The sequence below is a fragment of the Equus caballus genome, chromosome 5 (assembly GCF_041296265.1).
Source record: "Equus caballus isolate H_3958 breed thoroughbred chromosome 5, TB-T2T, whole genome shotgun sequence".
In the NCBI taxonomy this organism is placed as follows: Eukaryota; Metazoa; Chordata; class Mammalia; order Perissodactyla; family Equidae; genus Equus; species Equus caballus.
In genome coordinates, this window is record NC_091688.1 from 76,364,551 (window position 1) to 76,378,897 (window position 14,347).

General features: G+C 47.6%; 1 protein-coding gene across 1 annotated transcript in view; it reads left to right on the forward strand.

The window, feature by feature from the left end:
• ABCA4 (ATP binding cassette subfamily A member 4) overlaps positions 1-14,347 on the forward strand; it is a 130,644-nt gene that overhangs the window by 62,334 nt on the left and 53,963 nt on the right. Inside the window, exons 16-22 of the mRNA XM_005610408.4 lie at positions 1,484-1,688; positions 5,150-5,215; positions 7,816-7,905; positions 9,686-9,860; positions 11,705-11,836; positions 12,775-12,914; positions 13,658-13,795. Coding sequence (XP_005610465.3) covers positions 1,484-1,688; positions 5,150-5,215; positions 7,816-7,905; positions 9,686-9,860; positions 11,705-11,836; positions 12,775-12,914; positions 13,658-13,795 — 946 coding nt within the window. The remainder of the gene's footprint in view (positions 1-1,483; positions 1,689-5,149; positions 5,216-7,815; positions 7,906-9,685; positions 9,861-11,704; positions 11,837-12,774; positions 12,915-13,657; positions 13,796-14,347) is intronic.

The window sequence follows — 14,347 nt, forward strand, 5'->3', positions numbered from 1 at the left end:
GCCTCCTAACTGTTCTGTCCAGAAGATGTTTCCATGAATTAAAAGTTTTGTTCCTCTCCAGAAGAACTTGAATTGGGGCAGCCCTACAAAGATAAAGTGTCTTCGTGTGCTCTACCATGCATGCAGAAAGGGGTGCAGAAATGAGCCAGTCCAGAGTCAGGATCTCTTGCCAAGAGAGGTCTCCAGAAATTGACTTTGGATTGCCTGAGAGAGCTTTTCGTTCACGATTCCCAAACAACACTGTCTTTTTCTCTAATTGATTTCAAATGAGCCATTTCCACCCTCTCGTTAACCAGCTTCGGGGCCCTGTAGGGCGTGGTTTTCCTCGTCCTCCAGAATCTCCCTCTCCACAGTTCTTTGTACAATGGAGTTGAGAAATGATTACCACCTGCCTCTTACTGGGGAAGATCTAAGGTCTAACTTGTTCTCACAACTCAAACTTATTTGGTTGCAGAGCTGCCAGGGTGTCTGCCTTTTATTTCTCATGTTAAATAAGAAATTAATTGCTGCCATTTAGGGCATCCAATTTTCCAACATAATCACAATGGGCTGGTAAGAAGTTCTTATGACTCAGCCTGTGGGCAGAGTTGGGCTGTGTTGGTATAGTGGGTAAACAGTTGGTACTTTGAGGCCACAGCTAGCCTCTTGGGCGTGTGGATCTGCTAGGAAGCTGTAGTTCTGGCGGTGGTGTGGACCAGGGCTGGGCTGAGATTTTTTACACGGTTTTTGTGAATATACGGGTAGAGAATCCCTTCCTTTTGCAGAAAGACACTCTGAACCCCACCCTGGGTCCTGCGAACTACAAGGCATGGGCAGAGGGATTAGCCCATCCCTCTTCTTGTCCTTGGGTGCTTTCTGCCATGCCAGGGACCACTCATGGGGACTTGGCTGGGGAACTTCCTCCTTAGACTCCCTTCTGCATGCCGCCTAGTCAGTTGACTTGTTCTCTCCACAGCGAACCAAAGAAAATGATTGTCCTCAGTCTAGAGATGGAAAAAGGTGATACTCAATGTAATATGAGGCTTTTCTGGCCTCTCTGCCTGGCCCCCTAGCCTGCCCCAGGACACAAAAGAATTTAAGGACTCTTCTAATGGGATTCTCACAAAGCAGCTCGAGTTAGCTTCTTTGTTCTACCAAGAACTGTATGATGTTAAGAAAGAGGTAGGAAGAAGGGGGAAAGGTAACAAGGTGAACATGAAGACTTTTGGTGCTTGGTGTAGTATCTGTGTGGTATAAGTCTTCCCTGTTACACAACGTATTCTATGGAACAGGTGAGAGGTGGCCCGGTGGGTACTGAGCAGGGATTCCCAGAATTCTCTCTTCCTGTGGGAAGACTACCTTAACCCCTCCCTGGGATAGCCTTATGTGGGGACATGGTGTAGACCCTCTTTTGGCCCCCTCCCTACCTTATGGGCATCTGGGTGTGTTGGGTTGGGTAAAAGACCTCCTATTCATCTTGAGTGTCTTCTTTGCCCCACTACAGAGTCTGCTGTCTCCTGTGGCATTTGGGTTTGGCACTGAGTACCTGGCTCGCTTTGAGGAGCAGGGCCTGGGGCTGCAGTGGAACAATATCGGGAACAGTCCCATGGAAGGGGATGAATTCAGTTTCCTGATGTCCATGAAGATGATGCTCCTCGATGCCGCTCTGTATGGCTTGCTTGCCTGGTACCTTGACCAGGTGTTTCCAGGTAAGTGGCCCCCTCCATAGGGTAAAGGTAATTAGGTTCTTCAGATCCCCAGCCCTCCCCCTTTCATCTAGTGTAAATCTTTCTAAGCTCTTTCAATTTGGGCTCTCAGAACCAGCACTTGAGGCTTCAATTCAGGAGTCAAAAATCCATTAGTGAATGCTGTTAACTCTGCTTTAGAAACAGAGCCAGAATCTGATCCCTTGTTACACAACCTTCTGCACAACCTTCCCTGTGCAAGCCTCCTCCCGTCATCATCTCCTACCAGTCTGTTCTCTACACTGTATTCAGAGAGATCCTTTCAGAATCTAGGTCAGATGGTGACAACCTTCTGTTCAAAACCCTCCAGTGGCTTTGCCTCTTGTTCAGAGTAAAATCCAGTCTACCAACCTGGCCTACAAGATGCTTCATTAAGGCCTCCAGCTATCTTCCTCATCTCGTGTCTTTTCCTTCTTCTCCATGTTTCTCTGCTCCAGCCGCACCAGTCTCCTTACTGACAGTTCTTCAACACAGCAAGCACATTTCCTCCTCAGGATCTTTGCTCCTGCTGTTCCAACTGCCTGGAGCATGCTTTTACACACACACACACACACCCCGATAGCCACGCTCCCATATCTGCAGTCTTGCTTCCTCACTTTGTTCAGGTCTCTGTTCAAACATCACCTTACCACTGGGATCTTTCCAGACTGAAAATATCTAGAGATCTATCCCTATAAAAGAAACATTGCTCCTGTCCCCTTATTGTGCTTTATTTTCGAAAAATCGCCATCTGACATGATGTATCTTTATGTGTTTATTTGTTGACTCTCTCCTCTTAGTAGAATATGGGCCCATGAGGGCAGATCCAGGTTCTGTTTTGTTCGCTGTGATAGCCTCAGTGCCCAGAATCACGCCTGACTTTTGGTGGACACTAAATCAATATCTGATCAGTCTGCAGCATGGAAAACCAGCTCCTGAATCAAAATTTGCTGTTTGCACGGTTTTGTATTTGCTTTGCAGAAATCAGATTTTCCTTCAAATTAGTATTTCCTGGTAGCTAGTAGAGAAGTGTCACCTCCATTTGGCTGGTCTCCTAGTCAACCAACAGCCACCTTGCTCTGTGGCAACTGTGGCCCGGCTCTCCATGCTATGGCCAGAAGCAGGCTGGGGAGAGTGAGACTGGGCCGGGTCTCACAGCTCTCAAGTCATCTCAGGGCAGCCAGAAATACGTCACAGCCCTGGCGTACGAGAAAGATCACCGGGCTGAGTCAGGAGGCCTGGGTTTGGATCCTAGCGGTGTGACTATATTTGTTTCTTCGGGCTGCCGTAACAAAGTACCACCAACAACAGATAGCTTAAAACAACAGAAATTTATTGTGTCACAGTTCTAGAGGCTAGAAGTCCAAAATTAAGGTGCTGGAGGTCCACGCTCCTTCTGAAACCTGTAGGGGAGGATCCTTTCTTGCCTCTTCCTAGCTTCTGGGGTTTTTCAGCAATGTTTGGCATTCCTTGGATAGTAGATGCATCCCTCTAACCCGTCACCTTCACGTGGCGTTCTCCATCAGTGTGTCTGTCTTCACATGGCCGTCTTCTTATAGGGACACCGGCCGTATTGGATTAGGGGCCTACCCTCTCCAGTGTGACTTAATCTCGACCTAACTAATCACATCAGCAATGACTCTATTTCCAAACAAGGCCACATTCTAAGGTACCCGGAGTTAGGACTCTGGTATCTATTTTTTTGATATTACTCTGATACCAAATGTGTCATTTTTTCCGTCTTCAACCAATTCTCTAACACCAACTGGGTGTCCAGCAGTTCAGTTAAATTCTGACAGTAATTACCCGGAATTAGCACAGACCCCACAGTCTTGGTCCCACTTAAGATGCCAGCCACAAATGCGGGACCCAGGCTACCCACGCTTTTGTTCAGCTGACGACAAATTCACGGGTTCTCACAACCCCCTCTCAGGTTCAGCGATTCACCAGAACAACTCATAGAACTCAGGAAAGTGGTCTACTTACAATTACAGCTTTGGAGTGAAGAATACAGCTCAGAACAGCCAAACAGAAGAGATGCACAGAGGGAGGTACACAAGGGTGAAGCATGGAGCTTCCCAACCCTCTCCAGGGCATCACCCTCCCGGCACCTTGATGTGCTCACCCACCTGGAAGCTCCCTGAACCTTGCTGTTCAAGAGTTTTCTAACCCAATCTCCAGGCCCTCCCCTCCCTGGAGGTGGGGTGCTGTAGCTGAAAGTTCTCATCCTCTCTTCATATGTTTGTTTCTGGTGACCAGCCCCTATCCTGAAGCTATCTCGGGCCCCCACCTGGGTCACCTCATTAGCATAAACTGAGGTGAGGTTGAGAGAGGGGCTCATTATGAATAATAAAAGGTAGTCCCATCACTCAGGAAATTCCAAGGGTTTTAGGAGCTCTATGCCAGGAACCAGGGGAAAAAGGCCAAGAATTATTTTGTATTTTACCACAGACCTCAACGTGTGTCTTTTCTGGAGGGTGGGAGGGGGCCACAATTCAACCCATAATGGTGACTTTGAGCGATACGCTTGACCTTGGTCAGCCTCCCTTTTTTCCATCTCACTGGGCCATGAGGAGCTATAATAAGTGAAAATTGATTGGATTGAAAATGAAATTTGTGCATAATTCAAGAGCTTTATTTTAGCCAAGCCAGAGTTTTAACTTGATCAACAGCAATTTACTGAGCAACAGCCGGTTCTAGGAAAAGAGGGTCTGAAAAGACAGACCGGGCCTGCCCTTGAGGAGCTTAGGGCCTAGTGGTGGCCGTGAAACACAGGATGACTATTAAATAATCAAAGACAATGTTCTCTCAAGATCAATATTTTATAGGGAACAAAGCTTGCTAAGAGAACTGGACTGGAAATTTGAGAGTCTTTTCCTTGAAACCCAGATAGATCCAGGAGGTGGGGTGGTTAGGATGAGTGGTGTCAGAACTAGGTCACCATGTTGGCATCCCTGCGCCTCTGTTTGATTAGCTGTGGCCTTGGGCAGAGGATTCAAAGTCAGTGTACCTCAGCTTCCTTATCCACAAGAATAATAACACTACCGATCTCCTCGGGTTGTTTTGAGGGTTAAATTATTTAACACATGGAAAGCGCTTACAGTAATGCCTGACACAGCAAGAGCATCCAACAAGTGTTGGCGATCCTTGTCATTATTTCTATCTGGTAACTGTTGAAGAGGCGCATGACTTAATTCTTTAGTGAAATGTCTCCTTGGAAAGCTAATGTCAACCAAGATCATCAGTCTTAGTGTTGCTGGTTCCACTCAAAAAACATTGACCTTTTAAGTTGAAACATGTTGGAAGGAGCAGTCTTTGTGGTAGCCCGTGGAGAGCTGTGTAATAACCATAAATATCTATAGTTTCAATTTGAGGTTCAGATAGGTAAATTCCAGATCTTATAGAACTGTGGTAAAGTGGGGCTACTTTTATTTGTCTATTTTTAGGGGACTATGGAACCCCACTTCCTTGGTACTTCCTTCTGCAAGAGTCCTATTGGCTTGGGGGTGAAGGTGAGTTTTTTAAAATTTAAAAATTAAAAAAAAAAGCCCTTAATGTCTGAAATAGTTCCTTTGGCTGTGCGCTGGGTGTGTATGGGTTCTAGAGGTGGCTCTTTGGTGAAGTGTGTGTTTCCTGATTAGTCAGCGGTCTCCCGGGGGCTCTGCTCTGCGCTGCAGCATCTCAGCCTGCGGGAGCCCACCTTCTGTGAGTCTCTGTGCCGGGGTGAGTGGCTGAGCGTTGATGGACCCTTGTGTCCTGTACAGCTTGTGCCCAGTGGATTAAATTGCCCTATTAAAAGAAGCCCAAAACACGTCAGGGTGCAAATGACTTTTGTAACTTCTCAGTTTAAAGCAAACAGATAGAGAATCGTGAGGGAACCTTGGCATTCCCCTTCTGCTGGCTCCCCACCTGCGTTTGTATTCCTCTCCACCTTTTCAAGATATAAATTCATTCATTCTCCCAAAGTAAGGGCCCCTCCAGAGGCTGGGGCGGAGCTGTGATCCTCAAGGCAAACACTCCCAGCCTCTCCTGGAATTGATCTCTCTTGTGAGCGAGGAAGAGGACTGAAAGGGCATTTGCCCAGAATGCATCTTAGATAAAATTTACCTTCCCTACTGAATGGGAGAGGGGGCCAAGGGAAAGTTCTAGAAGTGGGGAAAAACCACAGACTGTTTTGTGAGGTATGAGAAGGCAGAGAAATTCCTGACCTGAGAGCTGGAGAGTCCCCTGGAGCTGAGGGGTTCTGGAAGCAAAGGAAATGCTTTCCAATCTGTTCTTCACCTACCTGCTCTTTACTTTGTATTATTGGGCCTGGGCCAGGACTTATCCTTTAAGCACTAACACAGATGTTTGTTTTCTCTAGGGGATTAACTGAGGCTCTTTGAAAGGCTTGGATGGGTTAGTTTTTGTTTTCTTTTTTATGGTTCAAACAAACAGCACTTTAACCACTCAGTATTTTTCCATTTTGTAGGTTTGTCTGTCTTGTTTATCGATAAACTTTTACATTTCTCCTATAATAAAGTTATAGTCCATGATAAATGGGTATTTTCAACACAGGAGTGTGTTCCTAGAATGTTTCTAATTTCAATGAATATCAGGACCTGTGGGCATTTTTTTTTCCTACAATCTCAGCAGATATTCTGCCTCTCAAAAAAAAAAGTCTTAAGATAAATGTGCTCCTTCAAAAATGAATCATGTATATTTTTGCTGACAAGCCAAATATTTTTCACCTTTCTCACAGGCTAGACCAAAACAGATTCCTAAATCTCTCTAAAATCAGAAAAGAGCTGTGTTTCTCCACCTAACCCCCTCCTTTCACAGATGAAGAAATGGTGCCCAAGAGACATCCAGGTGGCTTGCTCAAGTTCCAGGTGGTCACTTGGGGCAAAATCTGGAACTGGGACACACATTTCCTGGCAAGGAACTCACTCCAATGATTAAACTGTTTAGAAGAATATCTCCCCCTTCTATTTTATTAGGCATTAGTGCAGTACGGTAGCTAGTAGAGTGATTAAAGGAATTGTGGGCAATAGATTTAAAAATCCTTCGGGACCCAGAAATAGAAGTGCTGGAGGTGGCTCGTGCCTGACCACCAGGCCCGTTACTTGCCGCTTGCTCCACCACACATCCTGCAAATCTACAGAGGGCGGCATGGACACAGAGAGGCCCTGGTTGGCTGCTGCATGAAATGTTCCCCTGCTCACATATATGCACTTGAGGCCAGAGCCTTTAGATGCTTGGCGACAGCGGTTTCCTCCTGCTCCTGCTTTCCTCTCTGGCTGGCTCACTCTTCTGGTCCTCTTCCCCTTCCAGGATGTCCTGATGTCCTTTTAAACCAAATGCCAAGTTTATAAAAAAAAATGCCTCTGTGTGTGCGGTGGGGAGGGGTTGTGGGTATGGTGTGTGAGACAGTATGTGTGAGGGTGTGTGAGGGTGAAAATGTGTGTGTGGTGTATGTGAGAGTATGCATGAGTGTGAGAATGTGTTGTGTGTATGTTTACACCACACTTCACAATTTGTGCCAGGCTGTACCTCCACCAGGCTCAACTCTGGTGTTAATCCCCAAATACTTGAATGCCCATAAAAGTGGATTTCTCAGATAAGCTGTTTCTTAATCTGTAATTTAAGCTGGCTGCCCATCATATCACCTTGGATGGACTTTTACTCAAGGTTCACCATGACCTTGACGTGTTTTGGATTGGAGTGAGAAGTGCTGTTGGTGAGCTACAGAAAATTATCCCATTTTGAATTCAATCCTGATTTTGTAAAATTTTTTTAACCACAATTTTTGATACGTGGGTCCCTCCCAGCATGTTAGGAGGATAAGGTGAAACTCCTGTTATCAAACTCCCTCTGTGCTGGGCTAAGGTTGCCCAATCCAGCCAGCTGGGAGGCCCTGCCAGCCACTTTGAGAACTTCACAGACCCGCAGGTCATAGGATGGGGACCATGCTTGGGGCTGGTCCCCGGGAATGCTGACTTGGCCTTCTGAGGGCACTGTATTTTCCAGTTATGGTAGGAAACTCTGCTCCCCTGCCCTCTCTCCTCCTTTCCTGCCTCTACTGATTCTCAGCTCTCACCAAGAGAGTAACAGTGGCTTCTGGTTGGTGCAGGGTGTTCAACCAGAGAAGAAAGGGCCCTGGAAAAGACCGAACCCATAACAGAGGAAATGGAGGACCCGGAACACCCAGAAGGAATAAATGGTAAAAACCTCAATAGAGAACACAGAGCAGAGGCAAGGAAAAGGCTTGGAACACTGCAAAGGGACAGAGAGAAGCACCTCGTGACTGGGGTGGAATGGAACCCGGGAAATTGACTCTTTCTGTTGACAAGGGTTAACCCTGATAACTTCTCAAGGGTCCAGCTGCACGTGTGCGGAATGAATGGTCCAGCCAGACATTAACGCATATTTCCTGGAGAAAGCAAATCCCAAGTATGTGATGTGTTTGTGCCCTTGTTAGGCAAATCCCAAGCGAGTTGCACAAATGTGCTGACTTCCGAGGATTTAGCAAGAACAATAACTTGGGTCACTAGGACTTAAAGCGGATATGAGCTACAAGGAAAGACGAAAATAAATGCTTCTGTGCATAGAGGGAAAGAGAGCCTAGTGGAGCTGCCTGCACTTCAATCGTGGTTTACAAATCTAGAAGCCCATTCATTCAAGCCATCAAAAGCCTTTCCTGACCATGGAAGTTACCTAATAATTCTTGACCTTATAGACTAGGTTCGCAAGTGTTACCCTGGCCTTTGCCTCACTTACCTTCCCTTCTGACCCATTTCTGTACTTCTCCCAATGTTCTCCATTCCCTAAGCATAGGCATTTCTCTGTGGATGCTAAAATGCTCTTGTCATCCTCACCTTGGGTTCAGAGAGGCAGCATGGCCTCTGGACTTTGCCTGACATTGCATGAGAGGGTCTGGCCTCCATGCCTCCAGCCCACCCCAGCTGCCATTTCACAAAGCTGAGGTCAGTGCCCGCAGCTCCTCAGAGAGCTGGTTTGCAGTCAACAGTCCTCTGAGGAGCCTCTCCTCCCAGAGCGGAATTCCAAGGTCGAAATCAGGGGGTGGGGGACTGGTCCCGTCTCCGTTATAGACCAGGAGGCCAGGAGGAACAGAGAGAAAAGCATTGGGATGTTTTGTGCAGGGAAGTAAATGCTCAGACCTACAATATTAAGATGACAAACTGAGTGGTGCTGTATAGGGTGAACTAAAGCAGGGAGAGACTGCAGGCCAGGAGGAAGCGGAACCCCCCCCCCCCCCCCCACCCCCCCCCCCCCCCCCCCCCCGCTAATGACAGTCTGCCCTGGAGAGGGGTGTGGGAGTAGAAAAGTGGAGGGGTGGGGTTTGACGGACAGGGATGAGGCAGGGTGGACTGTCCTACCCAGTTAATTGAGAAACTGGAGATCTGAGCAGCAGGAACTCAGCTTGAGTCAAAGCTGACTCAGAGATTTGGGCCAAGGTGACTAGGAGAATGGCGGCTCCAGGAATGGACATGGGAGAGTCGGAAGGAAAATGTTGTTTTGGGGAGAAGATGAGGAGCCTGAGCTGCTACCAGAAATCCTTGCAGAATGGCCCACAGACTGTTGGAAATGAGAGCCTGGGGCTGAAGACTGAGTTTAGGGCTGACTCTCCATATAGTGTGCACCTGAGTTCGAATCCCAGCTCTGCTACTTATGAGCCATGTGACCTTGATGGGACATTTGATGTCTCTGTGTCTTAGGTTTCCTCATCTATAGAAATGGGCATAAAAATATCTACCCTCCTAGGGCTGTTATAAGGATGAAATGAGGTAATCCATTTAAGCACTTGAAACAGTGCCTGGCACATAGTAACTCCTCCATAAATGTTTGATACTATGTACCGTTATTATCCTGTGGTCTTCCTTACAAAGGTCATAGCTAAAGCTGTGGGGCAGAAGAAAGAACCTGAGGAACGTGTACATTAAGGCATCGTATTTACCTCGTGTTCAATTTTTTCCTCCAAGACTCTTTCTTTGAACGTGAGCTTCCAGGCTTGGTTCCAGGGGTGTGTGTGAAGAATCTGGTAAAGATTTTTGAGCCCCACGGCAGGCCAGCCGTGGACCGTCTTAATATCACCTTCTACGAGAACCAGATCACCGCCTTCCTCGGTCACAATGGAGCAGGGAAAACCACCACCTTGTGAGTCTTCAGGCAAAGAGGCTAGATTGCCCTTTTGTCCTGTCGTTTTCTGGCTCTTTTCTTTCTCTGTTAGCTGCAGTCTACTCTTTCCCACTGAATTTTAGTGACAAAAATGTACTCTATATTTGTGTCCCAAGAATGTGTAAACACACTGCAGCATTCAAAACTCCCTTACATATGCTGTTTTATTTGAGCCTCAGAAGAAGTTGGAGGGGGAGGTGGAATAAGTTTATTACCCACTTTGTGTGGCAGGGAAGTGGACATCCAGAGAGTCGAAGTGACTTTCCTAAGGTCACCAAGTGGTAGTGATTCAGTGGGGACAAGAGCCAGGTTTTCCCACAGTTGTTTCTTGTCTTAACACTGTGAGCCGGTCCCCCCATCCCAAACCTCTCCAGCCTTACTATCATCGCAGTGGTGATAACGTCACGGCCATCACCATCACATGCCCTCGGTCTGCAGAGTACTACTTATTTTCTAGGAGCGTTCCTCTTCCTGCCTGTTATTAGGCAGGCTTCACCCTCAGAATGGTGCCCCCGATGAGGGTTGGTGGTAGTTTTGAAGTAAAAAGGATGCAGTCTCTAGAGGGGCTCGTGGGTTAACTGCCTGGCAACTGAAGGCCAAGTTCAAGGAAAATGAAGGCTCTGCATGGAGGTCTCAGCTCAGGAGGCTCCCCACACTTCTCTAAGGGCCCTGAGCGCCATCTGCTGAGAAGGAGGACACGGTCAGCAAAGGTTTCCCAAGGAGCAGCAGAGGTGGCCCTCTCCAGGGGCAGGGAACCCATGTGAACAGTCTTCAAGTCCTTGGGCCTCTGACAGAGCCCCCGGAAGCCAAAGCAGTGTACGCCCTGCGCTGGAATGTTGTCTGAGGGCGGTTCAGTGTGAATGGAATGTGGGGCTGGTGCCATTATTATTTGGTTCTGTTTCCCTCTAGTGGTTGATCAACAGAGATTTCAGCTTCTCAGTTCAACTTCAGATAGCCTGAGATTGTATCAGGGACAGTTGGGTGGGGCCGCTCTACACCCCTCTGATTTCTCTCCTTGTTAACTGATACGCTCAGAGAGCCCGGAGGTCCGTGGGACCCTGGGCTTCTCAAAGGCAAACACATTACTTCATCGATTGCAGCTTCCCCTGGGGGTTGAAACACAATGTTTCATAAAAATAGTAATAATATTTTTGAGTTGTCTTCTATGCTGGCACTGTTCTGAGCGCTTTACAGGTATTAACTCATTTAATCCTCACAACAACTTCGTCAGGTGGGAGTCATTATTTCCCATTTTACAAAAAAACGTCCAGCATTGCTGTTGGGATCTTTATGTTTTGGATCCAAAGATGATGTTGTCGCTGGTAATCCCCAAGCCTGGCTTCAATCAATTAATCCATAAATACGCGTTGAATGCCTGGGCTTCTCATTAAGACCCTTCCCCCATGCTTTGTAATGATGACATCAGGCAAACCATTGACCCACGCACTGAAAACCTTCTATTGAGCCCCCACAGGGCCGGGAGCTGTGATTGCTGAACTGCGGAGGGCCCCTTGACTGTAAGTGAATGTTCTGCAGCTGGGAATCCTGGAGGCCGATCAGTACCTGCCCGGGAACACGGGAAATAAGCAGAAGCAGAGAAGGAAGGCAGATGTGGTCATCCACGTTAGGGCCCAGACGTACACACTGGTGCTAAGTCCTCTATGGGAAACTGTTGGTCCTCACAGCTAATAATGGTTTGGGTTCAATTAAGAGCCAAGGACAGGAATCACTGTGAGAGTCCTCGCTGACCCTAGGATGGGGGCTCCCTTCCCAAGGTGCTCCTAAAGGCCATCTTTTCTGCCACTGACTCCTGTGTTTGGCAGGTCCATCCTGACGGGTCTGTTGCCACCGACATCAGGCACCGTGCTCATTGGGGGAAAGGACATTGAAACCAGCCTGGATGCAGTCCGGCAGAGCCTTGGCATGTGTCCACAGCACAACATCCTGTTCCACCAGTAAGTAGAACAGGAATTGAGACCCTCCCCATGCACTGTCCTCACCCTGCCCCCAACACACATGTTCTCTAGAGCCCAGCTCAGGGATGCCAGCTCTGGGGGCAGGAGGCAGTATTCTTTTCGGTTTCCCCTGTGTTCAAGGTCCTTTGTCCCGCTTGCAATGAGAAGTGTCCCTCACACAGGCCTGTGCCTCTGGCATTCAGAACTGAGGCCTCCCCCTCAGAAGAGTGATGCCCCTTCTCTCTGACAGGGTGGCTGATTCCGGGACCCCTTGCTCACCCTGAAGTACTCACCTCAGGGACAAAGAGAGGAGAGCATTGTTTCTTTCTACCTCTTAAGCCAGGCACCAAAAACTGACTTTTCAGGAGGTTTTTCAGTTGCTTTTTCCCCAAACTTTTATTTCTTGTCTAAAAAGTTTTATATAGTCATTGAAGAAAGAAAGGAAGGAAACATAGATTAGGGAAGAAAATAAAAGTTATGTGTAATTTCACCACCCAGAGAAAACTACTATAAACATCCTGGTATATAATTTTTCAGAACGTTCTCCATGCATGTATAGATATACACATATACTTTAAAATTATAAAGGAGAGTAAAATTCTGCATACAATTTTGTAACCTACCATTTTTTTAATGTAATTGCTTTTTTTTAACCTAAGATATCATCAACATCTTGTCATGTCGTTACATATTCTTCCATGAGATAATTATTAATGTTTACATACTATGCCATTGTGTAAATGTGCTGTTTAAGCCGTCCCCTCTCATTAGATATTTTATCAGGGTCTGTTTTTGGTTCTGTTTTTGCATTAAAAACAGCACCATGGTGAACATGTTGCTTGCTAAGTCTTTGCGCCGCCCTCAATATCTCTGTAAGGTAAGTTGCTAGAAGTGGAGTTGCTGAGCCCACTGCCCTTCTCGTTGCCCCATCCCCACAGCCTCACAGTGGCTGAACACGTCCTGTTCTACGCCCAGCTGAAAGGGAGGTCCTGGGCGGAGGCCCAGCTGGAGATGGAAGCCATGTTGGAAGACACAGGCCTCCACCACAAGAGGAACGAAGAAGCTCAGGACCTGTCAGGTGCGTGACATGGAAAAAGACAGAGCTACAGATGGCAAATCTCTTGTTTCCCAGTGCACGGGGCAGTGGCGGAGGGGGAGGCTTATGACAGACCTCCTCAGAGTTGGAACACTTCTGTAAAGTTATTCTGAGCACCTACGAGCGGCCCACCTCTGGATCATGTCCCACATGGAACCCTATCTTGCAGCAGCCTGGGCTGTATATGTTCTGATGTTTATGTGTTTGAACTAAAATGTGAGAACAGTTTTCAAACAGTCTGATCCTAGGAGGCAGGGGTTGCCTTTTCTGCATCTAAAGAGGCCTACTCACCACTAGGGTTTGAACACTGTATAAACTTCTAAGGAGGGTCTGGCCTGGTGGCTGAGTGGTTAAGTTTGTGTGCTCTACTTCCGCAGCCTGGGTTGGCCAGTTTGGATCCTGGGCGCGGACCTACACACCACTCATCAAGCCATGCTGTGGCAGTGTCCCACAGAGAAGAACTAGAATGACTTACAACTAGTATATACAACTATGTACTGGGGTTTTGGGGAGAAAAGGAAAGAAAAGGAGGAAGATTGGCAACAGATGTTAGCTCAGGGTCTATCTTCCTCACCAAAAAAAAGTGCATACCTTAAACATCTAAGGAGGCTGCATCAGACCGCTGCCAAACTTAAGGTACCCACTTTACCACCAGCCCAGGGCCTTTCTCTTTCCACGCTCCATAGCACCTGTGACCACCCCCCCTCCCCACCTTGTACCTCTAGGTGGCATGCAGAGGAAGCTCTCCGTTGCCATTGCCTTTGTGGGAGATGCCAAGGTGGTTGTTCTGGATGAGCCCACCTCTGGGGTGGACCCCTACTCAAGGCGCTCAATCTGGGACCTGCTCCTGAAGTATCGCTCAGGTAATGGCCTCTGCTCAGTGCCCTGTGTTCTCATTGAGGCTTTATCTGTGGTCCTCACTCTCTCACTCCTGGTGTTTTGCAAATGAATACACTACACTCAGATGGGGCTTTATCAGCGACTTGGGTGAATCTAAGTTCCAACAGAAGCCTCCTGAGATTTTTACACAAAAAAAGCAGGGAGTCACTGACAGAACAGCCTACTTCCCAAAATATTCTAGAAAGTTCTCTCAATCTGCAGCCCTTCTGTCTAGAACAAGGGGTGTAGCTCTAGGTGAAATTCCCTTTCACTAAGGGCACCTGAATTGCCTGCACACATCCCAAGAAGTTCCATAGCTGTTAGACGAGCACTCAGGCCCAGGTGTCAGGGCGACGTGCAGGTGGTCAGTGCTCCAGAGGACGGCTGCAGATGGAAATGTCTCAGCATGGGACATTCCCTCCTCGATCACAGCACCTTGCAACCAGAGAGCGCAGATGCAGAAGAGACAGCAAGCAGAGCTCAGAGTGCCCATAGAAGCGACAGCATGGTTCAATCTTACGGTCCATTTGCCATCC